This window comes from Tursiops truncatus, chromosome 16 (assembly GCF_011762595.2).
Source record: "Tursiops truncatus isolate mTurTru1 chromosome 16, mTurTru1.mat.Y, whole genome shotgun sequence".
Classification (NCBI taxonomy): Eukaryota; Metazoa; Chordata; class Mammalia; order Artiodactyla; family Delphinidae; genus Tursiops; species Tursiops truncatus.
This window is the reverse complement of record NC_047049.1, coordinates 76333223-76348533: the sequence shown is the minus strand read 5'-3', so window position 1 is coordinate 76348533 and position 15311 is coordinate 76333223. Positions and strand designations below refer to the sequence as shown.

Genomic DNA, 15311 nt, shown 5'->3' with positions numbered 1-15311 from the left:
GGTGTGAATCCTAAAGCTTTTCTGGACACTGCTTTTGTCTCCGTGACTTTCCCTTTTCTCTGTTTCTGTGGCTTTCCAACCCCTCCCCTGGGCACTTTGCGTTCATCTGTTCTGACGGTTAAAAAAAACAGTGCTGCTTTGGAGTTTGAGTGCCACAGTTCTCTTCCTTGTAAAAAAACAAAGAAAGTCAGCCTACTCATTTTATTTTGTTTCTGTGACTGTATTCATAACTCAAGTCTATGCTGTTGACAGTTTACTTTGTTCAATTCAGATTTCAGGGACAATTGTTGATAAGAGTGGGCGGACTCTCTCTGGCCAGACCGGGGAGGCGTTTGTCATCAGCGTGTCTCATGCAGACCCACTCTGGTGAGTGATCATTCTTTTCTGACTCCATTCCTTTTGGGGGGATCTCTTCTGATGACTACAGACTGTGACCCAGGAGGGGATTGCTTCTCTATATTTCTATGGTACCACTTGTATGAGATGTTGTCTTTCCTTGAAGTACATTCTGACTGCCCTGAGGACGTCAGAAGACACTGCCTAAATGGGTCGATTTGAGGGAGGGGGAGAGTTCTCATACGCCCTGGGCCCACCAGAAAGTTGCCTTTTTGTCTGTAAGTGTCCCCTTTATAGTTTAAGACTGGCTTGGCCTGCTAACAACACTTTAAATCTATTATCAGCACTTAAAAATTTTGCAAGGTGTTTTCACTCCCTGCTTGTGGAACAACCAGAAGTAGTGTAGTTTGAAATAAGGTGGGAATTCTAAAGCTCAGATATTTATCTTTAAAATTAACGTGGCTTTTACATTCTAGTTTGTAACATCTCTCTATTTTTCTGATCAAAATGGTTTAACTTCTGTACCATGAGTGAGATGGAAGCTCCAAGAGTCTATACAGTTTCCTCCTGTGCCTTTTCCGTGCACGTTCTACTCCTGCCTGGAGGCCATGCCTGCCCTGCAGGGTCACCCCGCCACGTGAGCCTTTCAGACCCATCTCTAGGGTCCTCTCTGGGGACCCTTCCCTCTCTTACCAGCCCAGGTCGATGTTCTTCTCAGAGCACTCTATTCACTGTTATTATAGCCTTGGCCATAAAAATAAGAGTCATAGATATTTATTGAGAGTTTGCTGTGTGCCAGGCTTGGTTCTAAGTGCTTTATGAGAGTTCTTTCTTTTAATTTTGGCAACAACACCTTGAGGTAGCTTCTCCTCTTCAGATCTTTTGCTTATTGTTTTAGTTGGGTGGTTTTCTTATTGTTGAGTTTGAAAAATTAAAGAAAATATTTTGGATACTGCATATGTGTTTTGCAAATATTTGTTCCTAGTCCGTGGCTTGTCTTCTCATGCTCCTAACCATATCTTTTGCGGAGCAGAAGTTTGTAATTTTAGTGAAGTCCAGCTTATCATTTTTTTTTCTTTCTTTCTTTCATGGATCCTACTTCTGGTGTTGTATCTAAAAACTCATCTCCAAACCCATGGACACCTAGATTTTTCTCCTATGTAATTGTTATATATATATTTATATCTTTAATAGTTTTGCAACTTGCAATTAGGTCTGTGATCCATTTTGCGTTAATTTTTATGAAAGATGTAAGATCTTTGTCTAGATTAATGTATTCAGATGTGAATGTCCAGTTGTTCCAGTACTGTTTGTTGAAAATACAATCCTTTCTCCATTGGATTGCCTTTGCTTGTTTGTCAAAGATTAGTTGACTGTATTTGTGTGATTCTGTTCCTGGACTCTGTTCAGCACCATTGATCTGTTTGTCTGTGCTCTCTCATCAATACCAGAGATTCCTTTAGCTTTTCAGTGAGTGTTGAAGTCAAGTAGTACCAGTGCTTTGACTTTATTCTTCTACAGTAGCTAATTGTATTAGCTATTTTGGGTTGTTTGCTTCATCATGTAAACTTTAGAATCAGTTTGTTGATATCCACAAAATAACTTGCTGGAATTTTTACTGGCATTTTGTAAATGTATATAAAATTGGGAAGAATCGACATCTTAACTATATTAAGTCTTCCTGTTGATGAACATCGGATAGATCTCCATTTATTTAGATCTGCCTTGATTTCTTTCATCAGAGTTTTGTAGTTATACACAAGTATTTCATTTATTTTGGTGCCATTGTAAATAATGTGTTTCGTATTTCAAATTTCAATTGCTGATTGCTGGTATATAGGTCAACAGTTGACTTTTGTATATGAAGCTTGTGCTTTACAACCTTGGTTCTAAGAATTTTTTAGATGATTCTTTAGAACAGATAGTCTTATCTGTGAACAAAGACAAATTTATTTCTTCCTTTCCAATCTGTATACCTTTTATTTTCCATCTTCTCTTATTGCCTCACCTAGGACTCCCAGCATGATGTTAGGAAGAGGTGAAAGCGGGCATCCTTGTCTTGTTCCCGATCTTGCGGGGAAAGCATCTAGTTCTGTATCATTAAGTATGATGTTAGCTATAGGTTTTTTATAGACCTTCTTTATCAAGCGGAGGAAGTTCCCCTCTATTCCTAGTTTACTAAGAGTTTTTATCAGGAATGGGAGTTGGGTATTTGTTAAATAAACTTTTTATTTTGGAATAATTTCAGATTTACAGAAAAGTTGCAAAGATAGTACAGAGAATTCCCATATGCTCTTCATCTAGTTTTTTCTAATGAGACATCTTGCATTAACTGTGGTACTTTCGTCAAAACTAAAAGTATATTACTATTAACTAACTCCTGACTTTATTCTGGTTTCAGGTTTTTCCACTAATGTCCTTTCTCTGTTTCAGGATCTAATCTAGTATATCACATTGCACTTAGAAATCATAGTCAAAGAAAAAAAGTAAAATGTGAAAAAATAAAAGATGACATAGTCCTGTCACTTCATAGTTAATTCTTGAATTCCTGAAGACTTCAGCAGCTCCCACTGAGTGTGATTTTGGAGGGGTTTTAGCAGCTCTGCTTTGATCTATTTTATTTTAGTCTGCAGTAAGTTTCATTTGCAAAACAGAGAGCCCCTTGGTTACAAATTAATTTATAAGAGGACAAATTCTAAGTGCAAGGTCACGTTGCAATTCAGTTGGAGCAAGGACTGAGTCTTGGTCTTCAAGACCCCCAAAGTGTCTTCCATGTGCCATTAATGTTCCTTCTACCTCCAAGATTTTCCTTTTTCTTTCTCTTAAGTATTGCTTTCCAGTGTTTATTAGCAGTGGTAGTTCGCAGACATTTCTGTTTCATGGTATACCATTAACTAAACGGTGAACTTATTTAAGGAGTCACATCCGTAGGCAGCATCTAATGTTGGAGACATGGGCAGAAATATTTAGTGTTGCAGGGAACTTCAGTGAGGTGGCTTTGACTGGAGCTGAATAAACTTGCTTTGAATCAGGAGACTTACTATCTGCTTGGTTTTAAATGTACTCCTTTCTTTATCATAACTTTTTATATGTATAAATATTTAGAATAGAAGAGGGTACTTCTAATACCTTCTTTTTGTTTTTCCAGCATTGGATTAAATTGTGCTCTGGGTGCAGCTGAAATGAGACCTTTTATTGAAACAATTGGAAAATGTACAACAGCCTATGTCCTCTGTTATCCCAACGCAGGTGTGTGTTTCAAGGGAGTCACACATAGGAAATGCAAATACACAAGACCTGGGTAGATAGGATAACAGATCTGGATTAAAAGAGTTTGTTTTGCAGGTCTTGGTATATAGTTGACTTTCAATAGGAATTTTCTAAATGAAGAGTATTCGGGTCTAGACCACTGTTTCCCTCTAGACTTGAAGGAACAGTTTGGCTCAGCCTGAAAGGTCAGAAGTGGACAGAACTTGGGGGCATGAAGCCTAGTCATAACTTATCTGGCCAGAGCCTTGGAATTGGTGACAGTCCTTGCCATGTGGGCGTGGCCAAAGAGATGAGTGCAAAGAACGTGAGAGAGAGAGCCCTCTTCTTTGTTCCACTGTATCGACAAAAGAGCCTGTTACTTTTCTCCTTTTTAAAAGTTAGGACTTAATGGTATATAAAAATTCCTAAGATAAATGTAGACAATTTTCAGACTATCCATTTAATATTGGTAATCCATTCTGGGTTAACCAGATTTCCTGGTGAATGTTTCTGAGCACCAGTTAACTACTTGGGGCTAAAAATCATTTTCCAGCCTTCTTTCTCCAAATATGTACATTTTAATGTGCAGTAAATTTTATTTCCCACCAGGAGTAAGATAACTGGAAGGGGATAATAAATAAAACAGGAAATTGCAAAATTAGATGCTAAAGTCTTACTTGGGAAAACTTACTTGAGAGGAGATGGGTTGTGTTTTGCTTGTTTTTAATTGCATGTCTGGTGCTCATTAGTTCAAAGCATGTGTGGTACTCTTCCAACCCCTACCCCTAGGCGTCTAGGAGACAAGAATGAATTTCCTATACAGAAAAGGGAGGGATAGGGGTAGGGAAATTCTGTCTCATGTAGCAGTGATGCTTTTCTTTCAAATAGAAAAGAAATAATGGATGTTTATTTTCCTCTGTGATTTTATTGTTGTTGTCTGGTATGGAGTCTCTGTACTTATTATGTTTAATGTTAAGAATTCTTACTTGTTTTTGCAAGTAATCACGATTTAATTATAAATATTTTTGTAACATTTTAACCTAAAGCCTTTACAAATACTATGTCATTTGTTAAAGTAATTTCCAGTAATGGCTGAAATATACTTTCTTAGGTCTTCCCAATACCTTCGGTGAATATGATGAAACTCCGCACGTGATGGCCATGCACTTAAAGGTCAAGAATCCTCTTTCACTTCGTTTTTAAGAGATAGAGAAATGGAATTTTTGATTTAGAATATCTAGAAGTAGACTTTTCCCCTAAAGAAATCCCAGTGTATATATAAAAAATAAAAGCTTAAGATGAATTAAAATGATGGAGGCAGAGGGAGGGGCTCACTGTCAGCATCCTTCTCCACAGTGGGTACTAGTGGCTATTGGGAAATTCTCAGAGAGGTCCAGCCCAAACTAACTGAAACTCGGCTCTCCTCTGCAGCCCTCCCAGGTGGTCCCCTCCACCCCGCAGACTGCTGGGTGGAGTCTATGTCTCCTAGCTCCCCACTGTCACCTCCCCCATTCTCCTTCTCTCACATACACCTCCCATCTTTGAATCCCAGGTCACGAAACCATACTACCCATGACCCCTCCTTATCACTAACCCCTGGATCTCTTTTCCCTCATTCCTTGAATTTTTAGCTTCTGGCTTACCGACATTCTCTCCTAAACTATTTCTCATTTAATTCTTATGTTTTCAGTACCTTATGTAGATGCTCTTTTCAATACTCTGACTTCTCACTTCCTTGACTTCCTCTCTCTCGGTTATCTTGTGCTTCTTTCAAACCAGCTGTGGTTAAACTCCAGACCTGCACTGTGCAATATATGTAGCCACATGTGTAGCCTCTACCACATGTGGTCATTGGAGCACTTGAAATGTGGCTGTTGTGACTGAGGAACTGAATTTTTAATTCTTTAAACATTTGAATTTAAATTTAAAAACTGAATACGTATTATTGGAAAATGAATTACTTAGCTCCCATTCATTCTGCTCAGCATATGGGTAAAAAAAAACTTTATCGTGATCAGATAGGCAAATATCTCATTGCATTTCATAGTATCTGAACTGGTCTCTGCTTTTAACCTTATGTCTAAGGCTTATCAAAGCTTGATATCTAGAGTTAAGTATGTTTAGCTCTCTTTTAAATGGAAAATTAGTTATTCAGGAAATGCAGATTTTCTGCTGAATTGGTAGTGGTGAGCTTAGAATTCAGATGAACTCTCTGAAACTTTTTCTTTTCCTAAATGCAGGATTTTGCTATGGACGGCTTGGTCAATATAGTTGGCGGGTGCTGTGGTACGACACCAGATCATATCAGGTGATAATCCTTTCTAAGTATTTTACCTTTTGTTATGGGATGAATTGTGTCCCCAAAATTCATAGGTTGAAGCCCTAATCCCCAATTCCTCTGAATGTACCTGTATTTAGAGGTAGGGCCTTTAAGGAGGTAATTAAGGTAAAATGAGGTCATATGAATGGATCCTGATCCAATGTGACTGGTGAGGACACAGGCACACACAGGAAGGGGCCATGTGAAGACCCAGGGAGAAGATAGCCAGCTACAAACCAAAGAGAGGTCTAAGAGGAAACCGGTCCTACTGACACCTTGACCTGAGACTTCTAGCCTCCAGAACTTGAAGAAATAAATTTTGCTGTTTAAACTACCTAGTCTGTGGTATTTCGTTATGGCAGCCCTAGCAAACTAAGATACTTTATATTATGAAAAATTCCAAAAATTAAAGTAGAAAAATAATAAAATGAACCCCCATGCACCTATTGCATAGTTTCCATAATTTTCAGCATTTTGCTATTCTTATTTATTCTCCAACTTTTTTTTCCCTTAGACTATTGTAAAGCAAATCCTACATATCTTTTTTTTTAAATTAATTTTTGTTGGAGTATAGTTGCTTTACAATGTTGTGTTAGTTTCTGCTGTACAGCAAAGTAGATCAGCTGTACGTATACATATATCCCCTCTTTTTTGGATTTCTTTTCCATATAGGTCACCACTGAGCATTGAGTAGAGTTCCCTGTGCTATATAATATGTTCACATCAGTTATCTGTTTTATACATAGTATCAATAGTGCATATATGTAAATCCCAGTCTCCCAATTCATCCCACCTCCCCTTCCCCCTTGGTATCCGTACGTTTGTTCTCTATGTTTGTGTCTCTATTTCTGCTTTGCAAATAAGATCATCTGTACCATTTTTCTAAATTCCACATATATGCATTAATATACGATATTTGTTTTTCTCTTTCTGACTTACTTCACTCTGTATGACAGTCCCTTGGTCCATCCGTGTCTCTGCAAGTGACCCAATTTCGTTTCTTTTTATGGCTGAGTAATATTCCATTGTATATATGTACCACATCTTCTTTGTCCATTCTTCTGTTGTTGGACATTTAGTTGCTTCCATGTCCTGACTATTGTAAATAGAGCTGCAATGAACATTGTGGTACATGACTCTTTTTGAATTATGGTTTTCTCAGGGTATATGCCTAGTAGTGGGATTGCTGGGTTTTGTGGTAATTCCATTTTTAGTTTTTTAAGGAGCTTCTGTACTTTTTTCCATAGTGGCTGTATGAATTTACATTCCCACCAACAGTGTAAGAGAGTCCCCTTTTCTCCACACCCTCTCCAGCATTTGTTGTTTGTAGATTTTTTGATGATGGCCATTCTGACTGGTGTGAGGTGATACCTCATTGTAGTTTTGAAGCAAATCCTAGATATCTTAACACTCTACCTTTAAATACCTGAATAATATTCCAGTGCTCAAAGAGGGACAGCCGATATTTCTTGTGGGCAAATACCTGCCTCCACTAGATTCTCTCATGAAAGGAAGAGACAATAAGCAACAAGCACCTTGAGGTCAACAGGAGCGTCTTCACCTCGCCTGACACAGTCACTGCTTAACCCACGTTGTAGAGTGAGGGCATGAAGGAAGGGGGTGGGAGACAAGGGCATGGCGAAGGGTGTGTTTAAGTCCCTGCAGTTTCGTGGTTTATAAGAAGATTGGAAAGATTGGAATTGAGTGGAATAAAACACAGTTGAGGACTGTTTGTATTTGTTTTTTTTCCCTAGAGTGACTGATGATCATATTTTGAGCCAGTCTGCTTGCATGCCTATAATACGTTCACTGTACTGAACTGCCTAATGTTGCACTGAGTTTGTTGACTTCCATGATAGACTCTGTGAAGAGTCTCTATAATTTTTTAAACATAACATCTTTTAAATAATATCTGAAAGTTATCAGTAGTTGAGGATAGCTTATCTTTGGATCTCTTTTTGTTTTTAAGATTATCTCCTTCTTTATAAAAAGAGTTGTGTTTTTTGTTTCTTAACATTTTTATTGGAATATAATTGCTTTACAATGGTATGTTAGTTTCTGCTTTATAACAAAGTGAATCAGTTATATATATATATATATACATATGTTCCCATATCTCTTCCCTCTTGCATCTCCCTCCCTCCCACCTTCCCTATCCCACCCCTCTAGGCGGTCACAAAGCACCGAGCTGATCTCCCTGTGCTATGCGGCTGCTTCCTACTATCTATTTTACATTTGGTAGTGTATATATATCCATACCACTCTCTCACTTTGTCACAGCTTACCCATGCCACTCTCTCACTTTGCCACAGCTTACCCTTCCCTCTCCCCATATCCTCAAGTCCATTCTCTAGTAGGTCTGTGTCTTTATTCCCATCTTACCCCTAGGTTCTGTTTTTTTTTGCCGTACGCGGGCCTCTCACTGCTGTGGCCTCCCCTGTTGTGGAGCACAGGCTCCGGACGCGCAGGCCTAGCAGCCATGACTCACGGGCCCAGCTGCTCCACGGCATGTGGGATCCTCCCGGACCGGGGCACGAACCCACATACCCTGCGTTGGCAGGCAGACTCTCAACCACTGCGCCACCAGGGAAGCTCTCTTAGATTCCATATATATGTGTTAAGCATACGGTATTTGTTTTTCTCTTTCTGACTTACTTCACTCTGTATGACAGACTCTAGGTCCATCCACCTCACTACAAATGCTCAACATCATTAATCATTAGAGAAATGCCAATCAAAACTACAATGAGGGGCTTCCCTGGTGGCGCAGTGGTTGAGAGTCCGCCTGCTGATGCAGGGGACACGGGTTCATGCCCCGGTCCGGGAAGATCCCACATGCCGCGGAGCGGCTGGGCCCGTGAGCCATGGCCGCTGAGCCTGCGCGTCCGGAGCCTGTGCTCCACAACGGGAGAGGCCACAACAGTGAGAGGCCTGCGTACTGCAAAAAAAAAAAAAAAAAAAAACTACAATGAGATATCATCTCACACTGGTCAGAATGGCCATCATCAAAAAATCTAGAAACAATAAATGCTGGAGAGGGTGTGGAGAAAAGGGAACACTCTTGCACTGTTGGTGGGAATGTAAATTGATACAGCCACTATGGAGAACAGTATGGAATTTCCTTAAAAAACTACAAATAGAACTACCATAGGACCCAGCCATCCCACTACTGGGCATATACCCTGAGAAAACCATAATTCAAAAAGAGTCATGTACCAAAGTGTTCATTGCAGCTCTATTTACAATAGCCAGGACATGGAAGCAACCTAAGTGTCCATCATCGGATGAATGGATAAAGAAGATGTGGCACATATATACAATGGAATATTACTCAGCCATAAAAAGAAACGAAATTGAGATATTTGTAAAAGAGTTGTTTTAAAAATACCTGTGTGTGTGGGTTTGTGTGTGTATGTCTATCTATCTCTGCATATATATTTGCTGCTTTTACTTTGCCATTCACATGCTCATTTGGGGGGCAGTAGAGTGAGCAGTTCATTCTGGTCCTGATAAATTTAGTAGAGCAGCCAGATTTTTCCAGGCTGATCAGAAGACATATTTCATCGAAGCTGATAAGGTTCAAAAGAGTATGAATAATTAAAACAAATTTTTAGGGGTAATAATTTTGGAGTTTCAGTGATGTATTACTCTTTACCCTCCTTACCATATATGTGTGCTTGAAAAAAACAGACCTAAAGGATTTAATTTCCTTCACTCCTGGCACCTCCTCTCCTATTTGCTTTCCTTCTCAACAATGAAGCCTTTTTTTCTTTTAAATTACCATGTGGATTTGATGGAGTTAAGGATATCTTCAGGTTTGGGAAGGGGTGGAGGAGATTTGCTATTAGCGTTTGTGCAAACCGTCACGTCTGTAGGTTCACATCTGTGAGCACAGAACTTGGTACAATCAGTGCACAGCAACGGGGCAGATACAGAAATGTTAAAGATTATAGATTCATTTTCTGCATTACTGAGAAAACTGAAAAGCACAGTTGCTGCTTTACATTTGGAACTAGGTATATAATTATATTAAACAGACTTAATTTCATAGGTGGAAATTAGTTTAATTGAATTTTGTTTGGATTTAATGGATATTGTGTTTTCTCTTTTAACTCAGAGAAATTGCTGAAACTGTGAAAAACTATAAGCCTAGAGTTCCACCTGCCACTGTTTTCGAAGGGCATATGCTACTGTCTGGTAAGTCATAAAGACATGATTTTTTATGATTTCAGAAATCGTTTGTAGATTGTTAGTATGTTTAGTCTACGTGGTAGTGATATTTCTGCCACAGAACTTGTTTATTAGGTCAAAGAAGTGTACATATTTTTCTTGGTACTTAAATGAATTCTAGTAAAGGACGCTTTGGTTTTTTTTAGGGGTGAGAGCGGGAAGATACTGACTTCAGGGAAATGTGAATGAAAGCACAGGTAGTGGCCTTGGTCAAACGTATTGTGCACTGCTTTGAAAATGTACATAGGCCACAGCCTAACACTTTTAATCATCAGATTTGCTGCTAGTTCCTAAAAAATCTAGCCCAGGCTTAAGGTTTTTTAATGATGGTAGCCTCTTCCTAGAAAATTTTGTTTGCTTCTATAACATTATTGTCATGCTCTTATGTTGGCTGTGTGTTTAGGTTTTACAAAGAGTTGTGATATTTATTATTCTGTTTTGTTCTCAACAGCCCTGTGGGGTAGGCAGCTTCCCTTTTTCAGAATGAGCTCTGATATTCACAAAAGGAACATTAGTAAAATAGATTATCATGCCAACTATTAGAAAAATAACTTTAAATTTTATATTTTTCCCATAATACTTTAATGATGTATTCTTAGATAGTATCTTTAAGCAAAAAAAAAAAAAAGTGTATACAGATTTTGAGAGAACCTGCAAATAGCACACATATGGAATTATGCACCCTAATAATGGAGAATTTAATGTTTCTCTAAATTGATGTATTTTTGTTCCATATGCTCTCCTAAGAAAAATGAAATAAAATGACAGTGAAATAAAATAAAAGTGACAGCAAAAGTAATACCCACTTTTCTCACTCAGAACATATTGTATAGAATTACTCCCAGTGAGTGAAAATAAAGTTGGGTTAGAAATATGCCTCTTCAGGCTACCCTTTTTTTCCTTTTCTACTCTAGAAGCCGGGATGAGATTAGAAGAAGAGGGATTTGTGATTTATGACACACTCCCTACCCTGAAAAAGTGGCTTTTGTCAGAGAAAGGTGTGGTAGGATAGTTTCTTTTAACCTTAGATCTTAAAGCTATTAATTGACTTCAGCCAAGGACTAAGTTGAAATTGTTAGCCTTTGCCAAAATGGAAACATGAAAGAACCATTTAGTTATGATTTTTAAAGAGTTTATGTGTAAGAATGAAAGAATTCTTTCTTCTGATTTGAATTTCATGTGCTATTTCTAAATTGTTTTAAAAATCACCTTCAATCAGATTTTAAAAGAATGGCACCAAATATACTCTTTTTAATTGTTCTTTTATAAATTGCAGACTTGAGAACAATGTAAATTTTTTTTAACTTATTTATTTATTTTTAAATTTTTGGCTGCGCTGGGTCTTCGTTGCTGTGCGCAGGCTTTCTCTAGTTGCAGAGAGCGGGGACTACTTTTCGTTGCAGTGCAGTGGCTTCTCTTGCTGTGGAGCACGGGCTCTAGGTGCTCGGGCTTCAGTAGTTGCAGCACGTGGGCTCAGTAGTTGTGGCACGCGGGCTCCAGAGCGCAGGCTCAGTAGTTGTGGCGCACGGGCTTAATTGCTCTGCAGCATGTGGGATCTTCCTGGACCAGGGCTTGAACCCGTGTCCCTGCATTGTCAGGCGGATTCTTAACCACTGCACCACCAGGGAAGTCTGAGAACAATGCAGTTTTTGTGTCAGATACTTCACATTCATAATAGATCAGAAATGCTTTGTGTGAAATGCTTTTAGGGCAACACCACAGGTTCTCTTCGCCATTTAAATGCTGGCAGCCCTGCTTGTCTTCCCTGGGAACCCCAGGGTCTGACTAAAGGTCGACATGGAGGGGAGCGGCTGTGAGGATGTTACCAATGGGAAAGGAAATCACAGCCCAAACTGGAAAGTGATAGTCTTCCCAGTTGGGGAACAGAAGACCTGGAATAGTTTTGTAATTATCTATCTTCATTATTTTCCTCTCCCTCATGTCTGTTTCTTCCTCAACCAATGCTTTGGGAAAGGACTCAAAAGCCATTTCCTTTTATTAACAAGAACAGCTGGTGCTAATTTTATAAGGTTGATAACGCTTATCAATGTTACCTAGTCTCATTTTTACAGTAACATTGTGAGGCAGATACTTCTGCTGTCTCTATTTTATAAGCTTAGAGGCTCTGCGAGAAGTGCCCCAGAGTGTTCACTGAGTCGGCTGTGCAGGGCTCAGACCCTAAGGCTGGCTTCCCGAGAGCCTGCTTGTAACCATCTAGCAAGACTTCTGCTCCTAATACTGTAGATACAATGAGTAGAACAAAACCAGTTAAAGGCCTTTTCCTGTAGCGGTACTGTATGCTGCATGTTGCTTTTTTACCTCAGTGTAATGTGTCCACATTGATTATCTGATATTTGCCCCTAAATCAGCCTGTAATAGTGGAGATGATATTGTCCCTTTGCAAATAAGGAAGGAGGAGCAGAAAGCCCAGGTGGCTTGCCCAGAGTCAGCCATCTCCCAGGGCTCAGCCCAGGTCCTTCCTCGTGACCCTGTTAGGCCTTGCTGGTTACTCGTTCTTGGCTTCTGGATCAAAGAGACGAGATAAAGCTCTAAACACACTGTTGGTGGGATTAAGAACGCTAGCTCCATCAGGCTTCAAGCCGATGTCTGAATGGACAGCTGTAGAGCAGTCCTTAGATTCTAACTTCATGGTTTTTGCCCCAGGCTCTTGGTTACATAAGAATATGATGATAATTTTTCCTTGTTTCTCAGAGCTGATATGATTCAGCTCTTGAGAGAAATTTGCAATTTAAAACCCTGAAATATTTCTTCTTTTGAGAGTTCTGGTTATAAACATAGAGCCTTTTGTTGTGTTTAAATATCCCTAGGGGGGATGGCCATGACCCTTTTTACACGTTGGGTCTCCTTAGCTAGTCAGACGGGCTGTGGCACAGAAACTTCTTTTCTTTTTCATGAAAACATTTATTTTCTGTCTGTCTCATGTCGTTACATGCATTTTCAGAAATTTTTCAAAATGCTTCTCCTTTCAAGGTCTAGAGCCCTTCAGGATCGGCCCTCACACCAACTTTGTTAACATTGGAGAGCGCTGTAACGTTGCAGGATCCAGGAAGTTTGCTAAACTCATCATGACAGGAAATTATGAAGTGAGTATCTAAATAAGACCCTCGAGGCATCTGCCAGGCTTTTGGCTAAGACAGCACACAAGTGAAACAGCTCTGCCTTTGATAATCATTAGCAGAGCTGCTGGGAAGTGTGAGAAGAACGGTAGAGTGTGTTTGTAGCTGGCAGAGCTGGTGGGAGGATGAGGCTTCGAAAAGTCATAGCTGCCCCTGTCAATATTTTTCAAAAAAATTCATCCAGGGTATGAAGTGGGATGAGATGGGAGTCACCCAGGTTCTAGCTATTTCTGTTAATAGTGAAATACATTTAAAAATTTGAGGATACTCTTCATTTTGGCTTCTCACAAATCTTTCCAAGAAAAGGGAAAGCCAAGACAATTCCTATTCATTTCCTCATGACCACATCAGACACTGACTAATGTGGTATTATTGATTCTGTTCACTGTAAAATAAGCTAAACAAACACAAAGCTTGCAAGGTAGTTTCACCATAGGATTCTTAAACTCAGTTACTGTAAGGATGAGCAAAATTTAATCCAAATAGAGCCCACTCTAAAAATCTGGACAATTGTTTTTCTTATGCAAATACAAAGTTAAAAATGGAGGAACCTGATCTGAGCTTTAATGATAGCCTTTGCAACCTTTAGGAAATAGATCTTCCAGCAACCAGTATCGAAGCAGACTTAGTTCTAATCACAGAGAAAGGGCTCATTTATCGTCCTTTATGGACTTGTTAATGACTGCTCCGTGGCCTCCCTCAGCGATCTCCTCTGCAGGTAGGTCAGTAGGGCCTGGTTACCTGGTTCTGACAGCTCCTGTCAGTCCTATTCTCTTCGTTCCCACTGCTGCCTAGCCAGCACGTGCTGCTGCCATGGTCCTCCCCAGTTTAGAAGCTTTCACGGGGTGGCTTTTTTTGCACATGGGATAAAACCCAAACTCCTTTAGACCATCATCCACATAGACACCAAACTGCCTTCCATCCTGATCTGTCATCTGAACATTCCAGGAGGCTTGCTTCTGCCTCCAGGCCTTTGTTCCTGTTTGTTCCCTTCTGCAGTCCTGATGACCCTTCATGGTTGTTTAGGGTTCTTCAGTTGGCAGTATTTCTATTTCTGTTTTGATTCTTAAGACCATTCTGTGGTGTCCCTTTGAGCTCTCAGATTTGATACATTTGCTACTGAGGGCAGACGGCACTTCAGGAAGAAGCAAACAAGTCGGAGTGATATCTGTCACCTTATAAGGTCTTACTATTGAATGTATGCCAGTCACTGTGCTGAGCGCTGTACAGCATTGCTCGTGTAATCTTTACAGACCTGTGAGATAGGTGCTGCTATTATCCCCATTTTACAGGTGTGCAGCTGGAGGCTTGGGGGAGGTTAAACCACTCGCCTACTGTTTGACAGCAAGCGGATGAGAGACCCTCAGTCCTCAAAGCCCATACCCTTCACCGCTCTGCTGTCTTGGCTTGGAGGACACGGGAAGGAGGCCGGGAAGTAGGAGGGGGTTGGGGAGGAATGGCTCCTCACTGGATTCCAGTTCCCCATAGTTAGTGACCCCTCAAGGCTCTGTGGTTAAGGGAATGACCTGAGAGAAGGTCCGTTCCTGTCTTTGTGCCCAACTTGTACACCTTTAAACAAATCACTTCATCTCTTGGAGCCTATTTGGGAAGGTTGGACCGCTGAGCTGTGATTCTGTGGCTCTTCTGATGTAGAAAGGTCAGGCATTGGCATCTGTGTTGCGTGTCTTTTGACCCCTGGTCTAACCAGGTCGCTTGCTATCCCCCCTGTGCTCCCTCCAGTCCATTTCCTAGGGGCAGCTGAAGCTGCTCCCTCTCAGGTAGCTTTCTCCACTTCAGTCTTCAGAGATCTTGCCCTTCCTGGTGTTTAGGCAGGACATTTGACTCGTACGTTGTATGGCAGTGCCCGTAGCTTTTCATGTGCTACATCATATGCCCCCAACTAGATGAAAGCCCTTCAAGAACAGGGACTGTGACTTATACCTCTTTTTATTCTTTATGGTATTAATATTTAACATACTGCTGATATCGAAAACATTTTTTGCTGAATTTTATTGCGATCCTTTTTCTCTGTGTAACCT

At 40.1% G+C, this 15311-nt stretch overlaps 1 protein-coding gene across 4 annotated transcripts in view; it reads left to right on the top strand.

Moving 5' to 3' along the window:
- The window catches only part of MTR (5-methyltetrahydrofolate-homocysteine methyltransferase), a 297858-nt gene that overhangs the window by 29368 nt on the left and 253179 nt on the right, over positions 1 to 15311 (top strand). For 3 of the 4 annotated variants that reach the window (XM_073793635.1, XM_073793634.1, XM_033841771.2), the window contains exons 8-13: positions 272 to 366; positions 3485 to 3585; positions 4697 to 4758; positions 5826 to 5893; positions 10023 to 10102; positions 13127 to 13239. In XM_073793635.1, the coding sequence (XP_073649736.1) occupies positions 272 to 366; positions 3485 to 3585; positions 4697 to 4758; positions 5826 to 5893; positions 10023 to 10102; positions 13127 to 13239 (519 nt within the window). The remainder of the gene's footprint in view (positions 1 to 271; positions 367 to 3484; positions 3586 to 4696; positions 4759 to 5825; positions 5894 to 10022; positions 10103 to 13126; positions 13240 to 15311) is intronic. The other variant, XM_073793636.1, reaches the window with a different exon arrangement.